The sequence below is a fragment of the Danio aesculapii genome, chromosome 22 (genome assembly GCF_903798145.1).
Source record: "Danio aesculapii chromosome 22, fDanAes4.1, whole genome shotgun sequence".
NCBI lineage: Eukaryota > Metazoa > Chordata > Actinopteri > Cypriniformes > Danionidae > Danio > Danio aesculapii.
The window spans coordinates 27295299-27313103 of record NC_079456.1 but is presented as its reverse complement, the minus strand read 5'-3'; the positions used below and the strand labels follow the sequence as shown (position 1 = coordinate 27313103).

General features: G+C 36.5%; 1 protein-coding gene across 3 annotated transcripts; it reads right to left on the bottom strand.

The window, feature by feature from the left end:
- Positions 1-496: 496 nt before the first annotated feature.
- Positions 497-17142, bottom strand: LOC130215478 (sialoadhesin-like). Of its 3 annotated transcripts, XM_056447284.1 has the most exons (9): positions 17076-17142; positions 16892-16953; positions 16417-16758; positions 16109-16342; positions 12020-12349; positions 11743-11952; positions 1422-1518; positions 873-936; positions 497-771 (listed from the first exon to the last, which is right to left on the bottom strand). In XM_056447284.1, the coding sequence occupies exons 2-9, from the start codon at positions 16935-16937 to the stop codon at positions 592-594; spliced, it is 1503 nt and encodes a 500-aa protein (XP_056303259.1). In that variant the 5' UTR covers positions 16938-16953; positions 17076-17142; the 3' UTR covers positions 497-591. The 3 variants fall into 3 exon arrangements, with proteins under 3 accessions (XP_056303259.1, XP_056303261.1, XP_056303260.1); XM_056447285.1 differs by lacking the exons at positions 497-771; positions 873-936; positions 1422-1518 and adding exons at positions 11248-11480; positions 11571-11661; XM_056447286.1 differs by lacking the exons at positions 11743-11952; positions 12020-12349; positions 16109-16342; ... (1 more) ...; positions 16892-16953; positions 17076-17142 and adding exons at positions 1648-1857; positions 1926-2244.
- Positions 17143-17805: the final 663 nt, after the last annotated feature.

Genomic DNA, 17805 nt, shown 5'->3' with positions numbered 1-17805 from the left:
AGCTTAGAAGCCAATTGTCCAATTACTTTTGGTCCATTAACAACTGGGAGGCACATATGCAAACTTTTGCAATTCCTACACCGTTTACTTTATTTGAATGTGAATACCGTCTATCTAAAGCTGACAGTCTGCAGTTAAAGCTTCTTTAACTTCTGTATCTCGTTCGTTTCATTTCAAATCCATTGTGGTGGTGTATAGTGCCAAAAATGTTAGAATTGTGACGATGTCCCAATATTTATGGACCTGACTGTATGTGGCCTGGGCCAGTTGGCAGTTCCGTGTGGAGTTTGCGTGTTCTCCCCATGTTGGCGTGAGTTTTCCCCACAGTACAAAGACAAAAGACAAACAGTCTTTGGACTGTGAATTGGGTAAGCTAAATTGTCCATAGTGTATGCGTGTCTTTGTGAATGTGTATATGTGTGTGTGTGAGAGTGAGAGTGTATGGGTGTTTCTCAGTACTGGGTTTCAGCTGGAAGGGCATGTAAATTTGAAATGTTTGACAAGAGAAAAAGCTGGGTCACAAAATGTCGGTCTGCAATTTTTAGGTTGAGGGAAGTAGCTTTTTGTGGAGGTGGGAGTCTAAATGAATCATTAGCTAAACTTCACAGCAGCATAATGAACTTCATCAGTAGTCACCACAGATGTGTTCTTAATGTCTGATTTCTTGAAATGTATACTTGAGTAATGAATGTCCTGATCCTTTTTGTGATCTTGCTGTGTGCTGACCGTAGACAAAGGAGCAACAGTTTCGTATACTGGGGATAAATCCAACTAAATTGTGGCAGAAAAAAAGGCAAAATGTCAGAGACTGAACACAAGATATTGAAGCATATGTGTGATATAAGTTAATCAGTTTGGTTATTTCCTCTTACCTGTACAGCCTCTTTTGTGTGCTCATGTTGTTCAGATGACTTGTTTTTTCTTCTCTTGCTTAAACTGCATAATACAAGAAATATACATATATTAGGAACTCAAATTTATTGAAAGAGTTTGTTGTGAAAATAACCACATTTGAAACTTGAAAGTCCTCCTTATCCAATCAGACCAACTACTAAAATTATGCTGCAAAAATAGCTCGTTCCAAAACCACAGCAATGGCTTTCTGAAAACTCAGCAACTTGGCCCACACATTTGTGGTAAAGCAAAAAAGAGAAACATAGAGGTATTGATAAAACTGCAAAGACACAATGATAAGAGGAAACAAAAGTTGGATTATTTAGCACCTACAGGGTTTCCATTCTAACAGGAAGCATATATTTTCCAACAGGAATGTGGGTGTTATATTTGTTAATTCAGAGTTAATTCTGCAAATGTGTTTCCATCTCGCTTTATTTGCATTAACCCTTTTTTGCACAAATCTAGAAACACCTCAAATGAGCATACATTTTGTTTTTTAATAAAAAATGCTGTTGTTTTTTTACCTGTAATACAGGACTCCAATGAGAGGAAGAATCAGAAAGACACAGAGTACGATCAAGGTGTTCTGTAGAGCTGTAGAACTGTGTTCACCTCGCATTTCTAGCATATGACAATTTTAGAAAAGGTGTAAGGAAAATGGCTATTAAGTTTAAAAATTAAATATAAAATGTGTTCGCTAAAAAACATACACTCTTCCCCTTGAAGCCTAGTGTGACAGAGATGTTTTACCTCCTACAGCACAGGAGAACTCTTGCAGCTCTTCGTCGCTGACTGAGTCCAGGTACAGCTTATTGTCTTTAATTAATCCATCTGTTACCTGCCGTCCGTTCTTGTACCAGATGTAAGTGTGTTTGTTGCTCAGAGTGCATTTAGTTGAACAGCTTAATATCACCTTTTCTCCCTCTGATACAGTGTCTGGGCTGCTTATCACCTCTGTATCTGAAAAAAAAAAAAAACACAGTCAATAGTTTGTCATCACAAGTAGTGTGATAATACCATCATTGTACCTGTAACAGTAAGAATGACTCCAGGTGAACCAGAGAATGCTCCTCCTGTTTTGTCGGTGATGATCCTGAACTGATATTCTCCAGAGTCGTTGATCGTGAGCTCTTTGATTCTCAGTTTGTTCTCCACAAACTCCACACGACCAGCAAACTGATGCTCCTCACGCAGATCCCTGAAGTCTCCAGTCTGACTGTAATGCCAGAATGTTTTCATCACAGTATAATCAGAGGGATGAGAGTATGTGCAGGAAATGTCTACTGTTGAGTTGACAAAGGCACAGACTCTTCTAGAGGTGTAAGACACATTCCAGCAGACACTCTTAGAAACACCTGAAAGAGTCACAGATTACTGCTACAGAACTCACAATAAGGCCTGTTCACACCAATATGATTAATCAACATGAGAATTCTAACTCAGAGGCAGATGGCGTTCTTCTTCAATAAATCACACTTTGAAGAATACAATCCAGTCAATACGATTCGTTCAGAGCAGATGCAAAAAAAAAATCTAGTCTGTCCCAATGACCACACTTTTGGACCTTGCCAATTGAGATGATGTGCGTGCATTACAAACTAACAAAACATTGCTGCAGCTCAGATACAAGTTTATTTATTGAGAAGAGCAAGCACTGCAGTGTTTGGGTGCGATTAGTCTACCGAAATTTGTATATTCCATACAAAGTATGAAGCTAATCGGTCAGTTCTTGTCACGTGACCTGCGGTGCGCTTGCGGCATTCTAAAAAGTTGAGATCTTTTCAACTATGTACAGTAAAAGCAGCGTGCCTCCATTGCAAGTAACGAACTTGCATGAGCAAAAAGTGTAATATGTAAACTAAAAAACTTAACTTTTTTTTAATTCATTAATTTTCCTTCGGCTTAGTTCCTTCATTATCAGGGGTTGCCACAATGGAATAAACCAGCAACTATTCCAGCATATGTTTTACACAGCAGATGCCCTTCCAGCCACAACCCCTTACTGCGAAACACCCATATACACTCACATTCTCATATACACTACGACCAATTTAGCTTACCCAATTTACCTGTACTGCATGTCTTTGGACTGTGGGTGAAAGAGGAGCATCCGGTGGAAACTCATGCGAAAACCGGGAGAACATGTAAACTCCACATCGAATGCCAACTGACCCAGCCGGCACTTAGACAAGCAGCCTTCTTGCGAGGTTATAGTGTCGCGCCTTTTATTATTATTATTTTTTTATTTTACTTAACTTTTTATTAAACTTCAATGAAAATGCAAACAGAGTCGAGCAAAACCAAAGCAAAGCAAGCTGAACTGCATCATACTTACACACAGAAGAGGAGGAATTTTTAAGGTCTACAGTTAGAAAACAAGAGTAACTGCCATCCATTTCTGTTGAAGCCACAGTGATGTTTCTAGCATGAAGATCTTTTATATATTGTCCATTTTTTTTCCAGAAGTAGTTTTTAGGCTTGAATGTCAAATCACATGAAGTATCACAGGTCAGATTTACTGCCTGACCTCTAGTGTCTGTAGATGCAGGACTCATCTTTACCTGCAAATCTAAATTACAGTAAAATTTGTAAGAACAATATGAAAAATCAGCTAAAAAGCCCAGAATCTATACTGAGTTTTACCTGTTACTGTTAGACTGACAGCGACTGAAGAGAGACGTTTAACTCCATCCTTCATGATGAACATGAGCTGATATTCTCCAGAGTCTCGCTCACTCACATCTGATATTAGGAGAGTCGAACAGTCATTGTTATAGCTCTGCTTTAATCGTCCCAAGTAATCAGAATCTAAATCTAAATCTTCAGGTTCATTGTTTTTCCTCCAGTTTGGACTTTGTTTCCGGCTGAACCAGAAAACAGATTTAATTGGGATGCCTTCATAGGAGCACTTCAACTGCACACTGGTTTCCCTCAGAGCACAAATGTTTTCACAAGTCACAGAGAGTCGGTCTAATGTTAGAGAGCCTGATAAAACAAAGAAGAAACTAAAAATGAAAGACCTCATGACAAACCAAGACACTAAAAAAAATGAAGCAACACTCTGTCAGCTTTAAAATATGTCAAATTCATCAACAAAATAATTTTACCTGAAATGTGTAAAAGCAGGATCAGCGACAATAGTCTGAAGCCCATGCTTTGACTTTCAAACCTTTGACTTGTCAAGAAAATAACCCAAATAAGAGCACATTCATTTCATTCAAGTTACCTTTGATTTATCACATTATAACACGTTTCTTAAATATATATAGATATAAAGACATGTCTACTTACAAACTGTAAGATTTCTCCAGCTTGCAGAGCTGTAAGTGTTGTTAAAGTGATGTCAATGTCTGAAGATCCAAGCAATCAGATGATCTTACTTCCTTCCTAGTTCTGTAATTTTGGGTACTTGTTGAGCAACTGCAGTTAACTAACCGCCTGCATGAGCGGATCTGTTTTTAAAGATCTTATTACACTTTAATTCTTCTGGCTTCAGGTCAGTGGATTTCCTTACTCTAAATTTGTACATTTTATGTTTTGGGGGACTCACATCACAAACCTGCAACAGCCTGAAGTTAAACAAGCTGTACTTTATTACTTTGTCAATAGAAATAATAATAATTTTTTATAGCACACTTTATAGGGATCTGTGAACACCATTTCCGTTATAGCTAAAAAAAAAAACACATTATTATTGTTTATGAATGTTAATATGCAAAAAATATATAATACATACATTAATATATTACATAGCTTTTTAAAATTATGTTAAGATAAGTAACGAATAATTGATTCTTTACATCCTTTTCTCAATATACACTTCATGTGTGCATTATTTGTCAAATTAAATGAACTGCAATCTATTATTCCACTTTTATAATAGCTAAAACACTGTTCAGATCCTGTATTTCCAACACAATCTCACAGCAATTCATACATTTTTATATATTGGCTAATTCATATGAATTTGTGCGATCTCATTCATACAACTTAGTACAATTTGCTTATCCCCCAATGACGGTAGGGTTTAGGGGCAGGCTTGGGTGCCACACCTAATTTTTAAAATCATACATTTTCATACGGCTGAACTGATACGAAATCAAAGGAATTAGCCACTAAACTGACAAAACATAAAATAGTTATGTTTCCTTGTGAGATCAGGCTGGTATTCAAAGACATTCATCAGTTTTTTATCCTTTAATAATCTAGAGTTTCCTAGTGCTGAGTTGGAAGGGCATCTGCCAGTTCATTCCTCAGTGGCAACCACTGATAAATCAGGGACTAAGCTGAAGGCTAATGAGTGAGTTGAGTAGGACAATCTAACACATCTCACCTTACACATTTTAGCCTAGTTGTTTATTTTTTTAATTAGATTTTTGACTGTTGCTGACAAATTATTCAGCACATTGATACGGAACTGTAATGAGGTCAAGATCTGTTTGAAACTAACTGTCTGTTTGTCTGAAATTAATAGCTCATCCTTACAGTGTTCATCAGCCAATCAAAATCAAGCATTTAACAGCGTTTAGTATAAGTTGAGTAGCCCCAGGCTACAAAAGACCAAAACGCAGTTGTTTCCTCCTCAAAATATGTGCAGCATGACACATACGATTTATGCCACAATTTCCTTTGTGCTGACAAAACTAGCGCAATGTCTGTAGACTAATGATGTTGCAATGTTTTTGATCATTTTAGATGTCATAGTCAACTTATTTTTGGCATTTTCAAAAAAAATCCACCACAAAAAACATGCAGATTTTTTAATCATGTTGTATGTTTAACATTACAGACTTAAGTGAAGGAGTGTAGGCACCTACACACATCAATAGATCTTATTAGAAGGGCAGTATCAATATTCTGATTTTGCTATTGCATATTACATTATAACCACTTAAAGTCTCCTACACTTACAAATTGAGCATCATAAACTGCAATGTGTTGCTGCAGTATTGAATTTTTAAACATTTGAATACATAGTGTTTATTTAGATGATAACAATAAAATGGTTTGTTTTTATCTCCTTGCTCAACATAAAATGCACCAAGTTGTTTGTGTGTGTAGTGTGTGTATGTTTATACCCTTAATGGTTTTACAATAAACATGATTTGCAATCAAAACAAATATCTTTAATGATTTTCAGCCCTATAATACCAAATTAGGGAAGGTGACAGAGCAAGAACAGATACATCCAGTATATGAATAGATAAAGCCATTATTATCACAAACACTGCTGTCATCAATATAGTTACAGTTTCTGTTTTTAATGTGAACAGATCTTATATTGATACATTAGTGTAAGCTGAGAAAATGTTATATACTACTTCTCCTATGCTATTGAAGCACTACTGAGACATTCCAAGCACATGATGGGTCCTCCTGGCGTGGCAGAGTTTCTTATATCTCCAGTACACATCTCTGCCATTTGCTTGAAGTAACCATGTGCTTTTCACGCAGGGCTGGAGTGGGACTCCTTTTCAGCCCTGGAGTTTCAAGCCTTAGACCGGCCCACCTCAGTTCATGACTGACTATATTAAAATAATGTAATTTCCTATTCAGTTTCCAATGACACTTTGACGTCTTTTTCAAGGAAACAGCTGCTTTAGAACTTCAAATGTTTTTCATACATATGAGAACATTAAAGGGTAGCTAAATCGCCAGCACTATTCTTTAAAACATAATGTCCTTTCCTGCAATATCTGAATATATATTCTGTGCAAAATTCTTTAGAGATATCCAGTCCTTTGTAACGGTTGTCACACAAAAAATAAATATATACATCTACATTAGTAACCCAAACATTATTATATGTCTTGACACTAAAAATAAAAAAATAAAAAATTCCACTGCACGACAAAAGCACTGTTACGCTGGTGCGTTTGGAATAAAAAATAAGTATTGCACCGTTATCTGCAAGACTCTGAACCACTGTATTACTTTCTATTGATGACTTAATCTTTTTTCTCCCCCTTTTAGATTTCTGATCAAGTTATGTCAGATTTATTAATGTAGTGAATCATCTGATTTTCACTGAGCAGGTGTAATATTCATTATTATTAATTATTCGAATTCTTATTTTCACTAAGATGCCGCTGTTTGGGTCAAATGATAGTTACGTCATTAACCTGCAGACTGCATTTTGCTCACGGGGCTGCAAAAAAATGAATAAAAAGAGTGAGGCTATGGTCAAACAAATAAATAAATGAAAAAAAGTGTGACTGCTGAGAGTGCAAGCAGTTAGAGACACTGGCCCTCGTAGCCAAAAAACAGACCGGCCCACCGGGAATTCTCCCGGTCCTCCCAATTAGCCAATCAAGGGCCTGTTTTCACCACACACAATTAATCTGCTTGTGATCTTCTTTCATATAAATTTGTCATGTTTGATGTCATTTGACAGTTTATGATTTAAGTGTTGTAGTGATGAAATCAACAGAAACATTGATGTCTTTCTATATACAATCTATTTCCTATTGTTGAGTCATGGCCTGAGGAGAGTATGTTAATGTTCTTCTCCCTCACTTTGTCTCCTCAACTTAGCTTTTATGTTTAGCTGTTTTTTGGGATTGGTTTTCACTCACGTTTGACAATGATTTGCTCAGAGTACAATAAGGAATGGTAACTGTTGATCTGGGAGAACGGCTTTAACTCTGCATCTTCCGCACACCGGTGTGTAGCCCCATCTGCTAACAAAGGCAGTTTCACTGTCTTTGTTACAGAGTGGTTTATATGTTACAGCTAAGTTTGTCTATACAGTATGTTAGTTTGTTTCATTCTACTGTCTGTATATTTAAACATGAAATGTAATAAACAACTTTGCCAGCCTGAGATTCTCTTCATCAATTTATTTATTACATATTTATTGCCACATCAGCAACTTATGGCTATTTAGTGGCCAAATGGATATACATTAAAATATTACATGATAAAAACTAATTCGTATTATACTAAAAAAGTTACTTAGACAAATATATAAAATATAAATAGATAAAATTCACAAAAAAATGTATTCAAAGTTAAATATGATTTTTTCAGTTCTTTATTTGATAAAAAATGTAAAACTCTTCCTGGTGGTAAAAATGTCCATCAAAGTACTCTCCTTATAAAAATTTGTCTAAAGGAATTTAAACTTCTACATTCCAACAAAATATGTTTGATGATAAGAGCAATCTGGGTGTTATTACATTTAGGTGATTCTTCATTATTTAATAAATATGAATGTGTCAACATAGAATGTCCAATTCGACATCTGGTATAGACCATCTGATCATGCCTGGTGTAGGATTAGGTTTTAAAACCACAGCGGTTCGAACTGTAGTTCTGCCGAATGGGCAGTATTAATAGCTATAAATGTGGGAGAGCGTTGATATTATGTGATTGTATTGTATTGCAATATGGAACAGTTGTGTTGATGTTAAATCAAAAGTAACTCACAAATACTTGAAAATGAGATGATTTAATGACAATAATTCTCTATGGTTACAACTGAATTAGTTACAAAATAACTGTATAAAATGATCAAATATGAAATGATAAACATATGATATAAATTGTACCCAGCTTAAATGTAAAATTAAAGTTACCAGAGGTAGGAGAGACACAGGGGGAGGGAGAGAGAGACAAAGAGAGCAGGCCCAGAAGTTAGCCTGACTGCAGTAGAGTCAGAGAAGATTCAGAGGTGGAGAGGACCAGAGGAGGAAAGCAGACCAGGAAAGACAGGCCAGGAAAAGAAAAGAGACAGAGCAGCGTTTTACCACCTATTCTGTATCTTTCTTGACCATGTGACTAAAGCCCAAATGCTGAGACATTCAAACTGACCAATCAACATGTGACCACATCGTAAAACCCCCAAAGTCCACATACCAGGCCCTGATCTTATCAGTATCTGCCTTTGGAGTCAGTATGGACCTTCTTGAGTCAAAAATACATGTTTTGTCATATAAACAAACACATATAATAATTTAGCCTCTTACACTGGTCTCAAAATTATAATTTGCTACATGTCTTTCATTTATTTTCGGGTTAATATATAATTTATATATATTATATATAATATATAATTTGTTGTTGATGCAGTTGTCCCATTCTCTTTGCCATGTTTCGTTTATGTACAAATTGATGGTGGGTTTCAAGTCCTCAGGAGGAATTAAACATTCGGTCACATTTAAGGAGATAGCCTGTTTTGCAGTTTCATCTGCCAGTTCAATTCGTTTGTTAAAAAATTTAAGATAAAAACAGGTAGATGTCCTCTAAAACCTATTTCATACAAGTCTTTTAAAATGCCATATCTCCAAGCAGTGTCATAGGCTTTTTCCAAGTCAAAGAATATTGCTACAGTGTGTTCTTTTTTAATAAAACCATTTTGCACATAGGATTCTAGTCGTACAAGATGATCTATTGTGCTTCTTCCTCTTCTGAATCCACACTGATAATTACTAATATTTTGGTCCTTCTCCAGTGACCATACAAGTCGATCATTTATCATTCTTTCCATTGTTTTATACAGACAGCTGGTAAGAGCTTTAGGGCGGTAATTATTGACACCTGAGTGGTCTTTACCTGGTTTAGGTATAGGTATGATTAAAGATTCTTTCCAACAAGATGGTACCTTTCCAGATGTCCATATATGGTTAAAAATATTTAAAAGGAGGTACAACACATCATAGGGTATAAGGGCTTTAAAAACTGATAATGGATTTTTATCAGGACCGACTGCAGTGTCTTTTGAATTTTACAAAGCTTTTTGTAGTTCTTTCATTGTAAAGGATTTGTTGTATATTTCAGCATTATCAGAGGAAAAGTCAATCTGGTTTTGTTCTTGTTGCCTTTGTATTCTTTGGAATTGAGGAAGACAATTTTCTATGGATGTTTCTTTCAAAGGTTTTTGCAAGGTTGTTGACAATTTCTTGTTCGGTAGTTAGTTGGGTGCTACCACTATTTATGTGACATATTAGTGATCCACCTTCTTTGTTCATCATTTTTCGGATCATATCCCAGATTTTCTTAGTTGGTGTCTGTGATGTTAAATTTGATGTATATTGTTTCCAGCTCTGTTTCTTGGTTTCATTAATAGTCCTTCTTGCTTTTGATCTAAATATTTTCAATTTAATGAGGTTTTCATTCGTAGGATGTTTGCTAAATATTCTTTCTGCCTTTTTCTGTTCTTTGATGGTCTTTTTGGAATGGTTTCTTCTGCAATTTCAATCAGTTTATTTGTAAAAACTTCTAATGAATTATGGTTTACTTGATCCATTTCTCTGTATTTCTCACTGCATTGTATTTCAAAACTGCACCAGTTTGCTTTGTTAAGGTTCCATCTTGGGGTTCTTTGTCTTTGAGTACCTAATAAGGTAATAATCAATGGAAAATGATCGCTTCCACTTAGGTCATTCCAGATATCCCATGAAAAATCTGGAGCTATTAAAGGATGACAGAGTGTTAGATCAATGGCAGTGTAAGTTCCATGTCCTGGGTGCAGGTATGTATATGATCCATCATTTAATATGCACAGGTCATTTTTTAAAATGAAGTCCTCAATTACTTTTCCCTTTGAGTTCCTGTAGCATGAAGTCTCCCATTAGTCTCCCATGAATATGGCTGGGGATGGTGTCTGCTGTTGTAGATTATCCATATCTTGTAAGGTTATACTAACATCAGGGGGGATATAAATGGAACATAAGGTAATAACTTTGTGGAGGGTTACGCGTACAGCAACAGCTTGCAAGTTGGTATTCAATGTTACATAACTGTGAATTATATCCCTTCTAACTACTATAGCTGATCCTCCTGAAGGTCTATGAACATTTCTACCAAATGCATTGAATATTTTGTAATTTTTAAAGGTTATTTTGTTATTTGGTTCTAAGTGAGTCACTTGTAGGCAGAACCCAATAGGGTTAAAAATTGTTGATTCTCTTCATCAATGATGATAACAACTTTTGATTATCAGATTAATTATAATAAAGTCAGATAAATAATTTATTTAAACACGCCATCCTTCAGCTGCTTTCTGTTCTCAATTATTGGTTCACAATAGCAGTGTAAGCTTCAAGCCTTACAATTAGTTACACTTCTGAATCTACAGAAACATAAAATATGAAAGTGTTCACTAATACTGAAATAAAGCAACACGATAATAATAATAATAATAAAAACACACACAAAAAGGTTTACACTTTAAACATGTAGTTCCTTGCATAATCTTAGGATAAACAGCTAATGTTATTTTTGGCAAGAAGAGGAATAAATTAAAATATCTTTATTTTTGGTGACATAAAAAAATAAACTTTCCTATAAGTCACTAAATAATGAACTAGTAGAATGAATAAATCAAAGCATAAATGTGATGATGTCACAACTGAAACGCAATGTCTTTTCACCAGCTCAGGTGGACAGAGAGCAGATCTAGGGAGGAGGAACAACCGCTTCTGAGACAAAAGTTACAGATATAGACATATTTACACTGTTTCACTGTTGTTGTTGTTTTTTTTCACTATTATGGAATTTTACTTTACATTCTTTATATACTTGATTTCTCAACTTCATCTTTGTTTTCAGTTTTTGAGATGAGATGTGCTCTGATGAAAAACCTGTTGAATCAGATTTCACAGTCTTACAAACCCAATGAATTTATGTATGTTCACTGTATAAATGTGACTTTTACTGAATATTTCACTCACCACATCCACACAGCTGCTAGTATGAGAAACTGAGGTACAAACACCAGCAGAGTCACTGTATAATGGCTGACCGCTGTGCTGTCCACTGCTTCTGCACAGCACAAAGAAGACAATCATGACTATAAGAGAAAACCCTGTAATGTGCATGTATGATATATGGATGATATTTTACCTCCTACAGCACAGGAGAACTCTTGAAGCTCTTCACTGCTGACTGAGTCCAGATACAGCTTGTTATCTTTAGTGAAACCATCTGTTACCTGCTGTCCATTCTTGTACCAGATGTAAGTGTGTTTGCTACTCAGAGTGCATTTAGTTGAACAGCTTAATATCACCTTTTCTCCCTCTGATACAGTGTCTGGTCTGCTTATTACCTCTGTATCTGAAAAAAAAAAAAGAAGAAAAGTCAATAGTTTGTCACCACAAGTAATATAAAACTGTCCTTGTACCTGTAACTGTAAGAATGACTCCAGGTGAACCAGAGTATGTTCCTCCTGTTTTGTCAGTGATGATCTTGAACTGATATTCTCCAGAGTCACTGATCTTAAGCTCTTTGATTCTCAGTTTGTTCTCCACAAACTCCACACGACCAGCAAACTGATGCTCCTCAAGCAGATCTCCCATGAAGTTTCCAGTCTGACTGTAATGCCAGAATGTTTTCTTCACAGTATAATCAGAGGGATGTGAGTATGTGCAGGAAATGTCTACTGTTGAGTTTACCAAAGCACAGACTCTTCTAGAGGTGTAAGACACATCCCAGCAGCCACTCTTGGAAACACCTGAAAGTCACAGATTACTGCTGTAGAACTCACAATAAGGCCTGTTCACACCAATATAATTGCTCATCATGAGAATTTAGCTGTAGATGGCAGAAGGCTTTCTTCTTTAATTTAACTTTGAAGAAAACAATCCAGTCAATACGATTCGCTCAGAGCAGTTGCAAATAAAATCCAAAGTTTTTCTAGTCTGTATGTCACAGTTGGTGTAGGGGAAAAGGAGCAAGGACTCAAGTGCAGGGTAAATGGGTATTTATTAATAGTAAAAAAAATAAATAGCAAAACAAACTATCTCAAGAAGGAAAACATTAACAAAACAAATAAACAAACAAAACAAACTAGACCGGGCAGGCTGGTAGGGATCAGGACTGGAACACATCAGAACAAGGCAACATACGACGTCAAACTGGCACAGAACAGTAGACATGAGGAAAATATAAGCAGAAATAATTAACACACAAACAGGTGAACATAATAAACTAATAATGGGTTAATAAGTAGGGTGGGACTAGTCAATAGACGGGAGAGCACATGACACACAAACACCACAAGCAATTTAGAGAATAAAGCTGCATTCACACTAGAGTTTGTGCGTGCGAAATTCTGTCGTGCTGCGCTGCGAAAAGGGGCGAGATTAAACAAAATGATTAGACATTTAAAAAAATGAGTGATTGCTCCATATTTTATATTTCTGTCCAGAGAGGTCCTGTTTTGATCCTCGATTGGTCTCACACAGTCAAGTGATGCGATTTCGCAGGTCAGAGTTCACCAAGCTGGAACTTTGCACCGCAGCAACCTGCGAAACTTGACGCATGACCTTGCGTTTCCAGTCTGACGCATTCGCGTGCGTATGAATGGAAGTCTATGGGGAGAAAAGCCCAGTGTGACCGCAGCTTAAGCCAGGCTTATTTTGGTAAGTCAGTTTTATTAATGGCAGATTCTGTTTCATAAATCAAATTTGCAATAGTTCGAACTCAGTTACTCTGGCAACTTATGCTGGGAAACTAGCCTGGTCCGGGGCAGGTTAACTCTCAGGCTACGTCAAATTCAAGCTTAATCAAAGTAATGTTAACATTCGCCTGCTGTAATTTGATGCAATTTTATTTCTCTTAACTGAGATTAAAAATTTAATTCACTTAATAGTAAATATATATATACCAAACATTTTTAGAAATAGATTGATATAAACATTTAAATTAAAATAAGTTATTGCAAACAAAACATACAAACTACAACATTTCAACTAATTTTTTTAATGTTTATGTTGATTTATTTTTCCTGGTTATTAAAATTTTACTTATTTTACCACAACATATTAATTTGGGTGTACTAATTTTTGGACTGAGATCTTCAGTTTATTTGTTGTTAGATTAGTTCCAAGGTTTAGGCCGAGCAGTAGCCTCACTTTACTGTGAAGATTTTTTCCCACAGGGCCAGGAAACACACATGTCAAAGGGAAAGCAGCATTCTACAGCGGTTTCGGTAGCAAATTAAAAAATCTTACCACTTGTGCATTAAGTTAAACTTAATGTGCTGAAGTTAAGCACATTTTATATGTTACAGTGAGCCTGCAATACATTAAAACTTTTCCTTGCAAGCAACAATTGGCAGTAAGCGTGCATTCTCTCAAGCTCTCTCTCACACACACTCACAGTCAAGTACGATTTCAATGTATTGCGACAAATATTTAATTTAACGTTAAAAGTAATAGATAATGGTCTATTTTTTAATTGAGACGATCTGCAATGTCATGTCTGCTTCTCACTTGCTTTGTAGCAAGCTGTAGTTTTTGATAAATATGTTTAAGTTATTATATGTTTAAAACCAACATGGCTTACTCACTGTGAACATCTGTGTCTCATCTCTGAGCTCTTTCATTTCTCGAAGTTGCCATGGTAGCACACAACATGGCCAACGCATCTATGCTCGACCTTCAGGGTTTCCCGACAGTAGCATGCACGAGCAGTTATATAGATTATATAAACTGAACTCAGATTAGTTAGATCAAATGATTTTCAACTTGCTGTTATGGAACCAATTTAAGAGTTGATCTTTAGTTCGGCTCACTGAAGTCAGGTTTTTGACTTTAATCCCCGCTTTTCTTAACCACTTTTATGAAACAGCCCCTAGAACACGCAGCCAATGAGATAACTCATTAACCGCATGTTCATGACAACACTTGACCGTGCTAAACACAACACCAACAGAGGACTGAACGCAAGACACGAGTACACAATGAATGAAAACACTCACCGTGCACTCACACATGCAGTATACATGTTTCATCCCAGCGCCGACCACAACCGAAACCAACTACACTGAGATGCTGGGAATGAAACACCACACTGCAGACAGACGAACACCAGATGCGCAAGAGCAAGCAATCGCAAACACGCCCAGACCAGAAGAAACATGTAGTCTGGCACATTTGTTACCCATGACAAGTCAAGATCTTATCAAGAAAAAAAAATTGCAGTCTGTGTCACGTTGACCAGCGATCCAGCCTGTGCAGATGTATTGCACTGTATTTCATAGAACTACAAATCTGCCATTAAATGGACTACAAGAACCAGTCATGCACCACTCACACACCTGGCCTAGATCTCAATGATTGCAGACAGACACAGCTGAAACTACTCATGGACTGATTCATAGGACTATTTATACAGCACACATACACATTTCAGTGCTGAGTCTGTTAAACTGTATGGTGAACATTACAATGCGGTTTCCTTGTCTTGCCTTGTCTTTGATCCTGTGCCTTGTTTTGTTTACTTACATTGTCTGCTGCCTGCCTTCTGAACTCTTGCCTGATATTTGACCACGACTCTGGATTTGCCTGTATACATCTGTTTGCACCTGTGATGACTGTTGCTTGCCTGACTTCTCTTAATAAACCTGCATTTGGATCTGTACTCTCTTATCCAGTGTCAATTCACGTTACACTGACATAGTGACATTTGTAACTGATAATAGAAATTGTGTGATCTGACCTTAAAGGGTTTTTACTGCAGGGAATGGCTAGCAGTTGGAGCTTTTTCTATTGCATTCGGTAACTGGTTATTTTTTTTTAGTACCACTATGGGTGATTTTTTTACCACAGCAAGAAAAGACACCTGAAATGGTAGCATTGTGGTTGGTAGAAGAGTTCCAGATGCTCTTGTTGTTAGTAGCTGAGCAGCAGATCCAACAAGAGGATGGGATGACCTGGAATGAAAATGCTTCTCAGGAAGTCATGGTAGTAGAGTCGCCACAACTAGTGATAATAACACCCGCATAAGTGGTATAAGGGGCTGTTCACATATCGCCTGTAAAAGCTAGTTGAAAGTGTGAGTGGATCGCTTCCTTTACCGCTTTCTACACGCTTTGTGCTCGCACTCCTTTATTTGTCGTTGCTAGATGACCATCAACCAGTTTCTTAGAGGATGACAAACTAACAAAACATTGCTGCAGCTCTGATACAAGTTTTATTTTTAGAGAAGATGAAAAAGCACTGCAGAGTTTGGGTGTGATTAGTCTACCGAAATGTGCTTATTCCATACAAAGTATGAAGATGATCAGTTCTTGTCACGTGACTCGCGATGTGCACTTCTGGCATTCTGAAAAGTTGAGATGTTTTCAACTAGGTGAAAACTGCCTGCCTCCATTGGAAATAACGAACTAAAAAACTATTTTGTATTGTAAAAAGATTTCTAAAAAAAGTCAATTTCTAAAAAGTCAAGCAAAACCAAAGCAAAGCAAGCTGAACTGCTTCATACTTACACACAGGAGAGGAGGAATTTTTAAGGTCTTGTGTTAGAAAACAGGAGTAACTGCCATCCATTTCTGTTGAAGCCACAGTGATGTTTCTAGCATGAAGATCTTTTATATATTGTCCATTTTTTTTCCAGAAGTAATCTTTTGGCTTAAATGTCAAATCACATGAAGTATCACAGGTCAGATTTACTGCCGGACCTCTAGTGTCTGTAGATGCAGGACTCATCTTTACCTGCAAATCTAAATTACAGTAAAATTAGTAAGAACAATATGAAAAATCAGCTAAAAAGCCCAGAATCTAGACTGAGTTTTACCTGTTACTGTTAGACTGACAGCGACTGAAGAGAGACATTTAACTCCATCCTTCATGATGAACATGAGCTGATATTCTCCAGAGTCTCGCTCAGTCACATCTGATATTAAGAGAGTCGAACAGTCATGTTTGAAAATCTGCTTTACTCGTCCCGAGTAATCAGAATCTAAATCTAAATCTTCAGGTTCATTGTTTTTCCTCCAGTTTGGACTTTGTTTCCAGCTGAACCAGAACACAGATTTAATTGGGATGCTGTCATAGGCGCACTTCAACTGCACACTGGTTTCCCTCAGAGCACAAATGTTTTCACAAGTCACAGAGAGTCGGTCTAATGTTAGAGAGCCTGATAAAACAAAGAAGAAACTACAAATGTGGACCAAAGAAAGACCTCATGACAAACCAAGTCACTAAAAATCAGTGAAGCAACACTCTGTCAGCTTTAAAATATGTCAAATTCATCAACAAAATAATCTTACCTGAAATGTGTAGAAGCAGGATCAGCAATAATAGCCTGAAGTCCATGCTTTGACTTTCAAACCTTTGAGTTGTCGAGAAAATAGCACAAATTAGAGCACATTAATTTCAATCAAGTTACCTTTGATTTATTACATTATAACATGTTTCTTAAATATATATAGATATAAAGACATGTCTACTTACAAACTTTAATATTTCTCCAGCTTGCAGAGCTGTATATGTTGTTACAAAGTGATGTCAATGTCTGAAGATCCAAGCAATCAGATGATCTTATTTCCTTCCTAGTTCTGTAATTTTGGTTACTTGTTGAGCAACAGCGGTTAACTAACCGCCTGTGTAACGCAATGGGTAAACAAGTTGCAGTTCAAAGGAAATGTAAATCATAAGAAAGATTTAGTACCAAACTGTTTCTGACGTTAACTAGACATAGGTCAAAAAACGAAAAGCTCTAACAACCAAGGGTTAAGGGGAAGGGCTTCAAAATTTACCCCTAAGAATCGGGACAGCACTACACACCAGCACACGTCATCATATGTCATCGCAATCTCTTGCTTCATATGAGATCACCAATCGCGACTGCTGTAGTTATTCCAGTTGTGCTATTTTTTTTGTATTTATCTTCAGGAAGTCACTGAATCATGTATTATGTTATCATAATGATCTAATGTGGCAATAAGATTGTAACTGTACTGTGCATTTAACACAGTGGCCATATTCATCCATATCATCTACACACCAAAAACAACATTAACATTATAGCAGACACTGTAAAAAGCTCAATCTCAGCCACTAGACTTTTCTGACAGGGTATTTAAGTGTCATCGAGTGTCAGAATGTTGTGGGACTGCTATGCAGGAGTATGATTATGGTATGATTATGGATTATAGATTGCAAAATTTAGCGTTTTTTTTTT

Coding starts and splice junctions, on each gene's coding strand:
- LOC130215478 (XM_056447284.1), bottom strand. CDS start 16,937: ATGGACTTCAGGCTATTATTGCTGATCCTGCTTCTACACATTTCAG. Junction 16,343..16,416: donor TGTCAGTCTAACAGTAACAG/GTAAAACTCAGT, acceptor ACTGTAATTTAG/ATTTGCAGGTAAAGATGAGT. Junction 1,519..11,742: donor GTTCTCCTGTGCTGTAGGAG/GTAAAATATCAT, acceptor GTCATATGCTAG/AAATGCGAGGTGAACACAGT.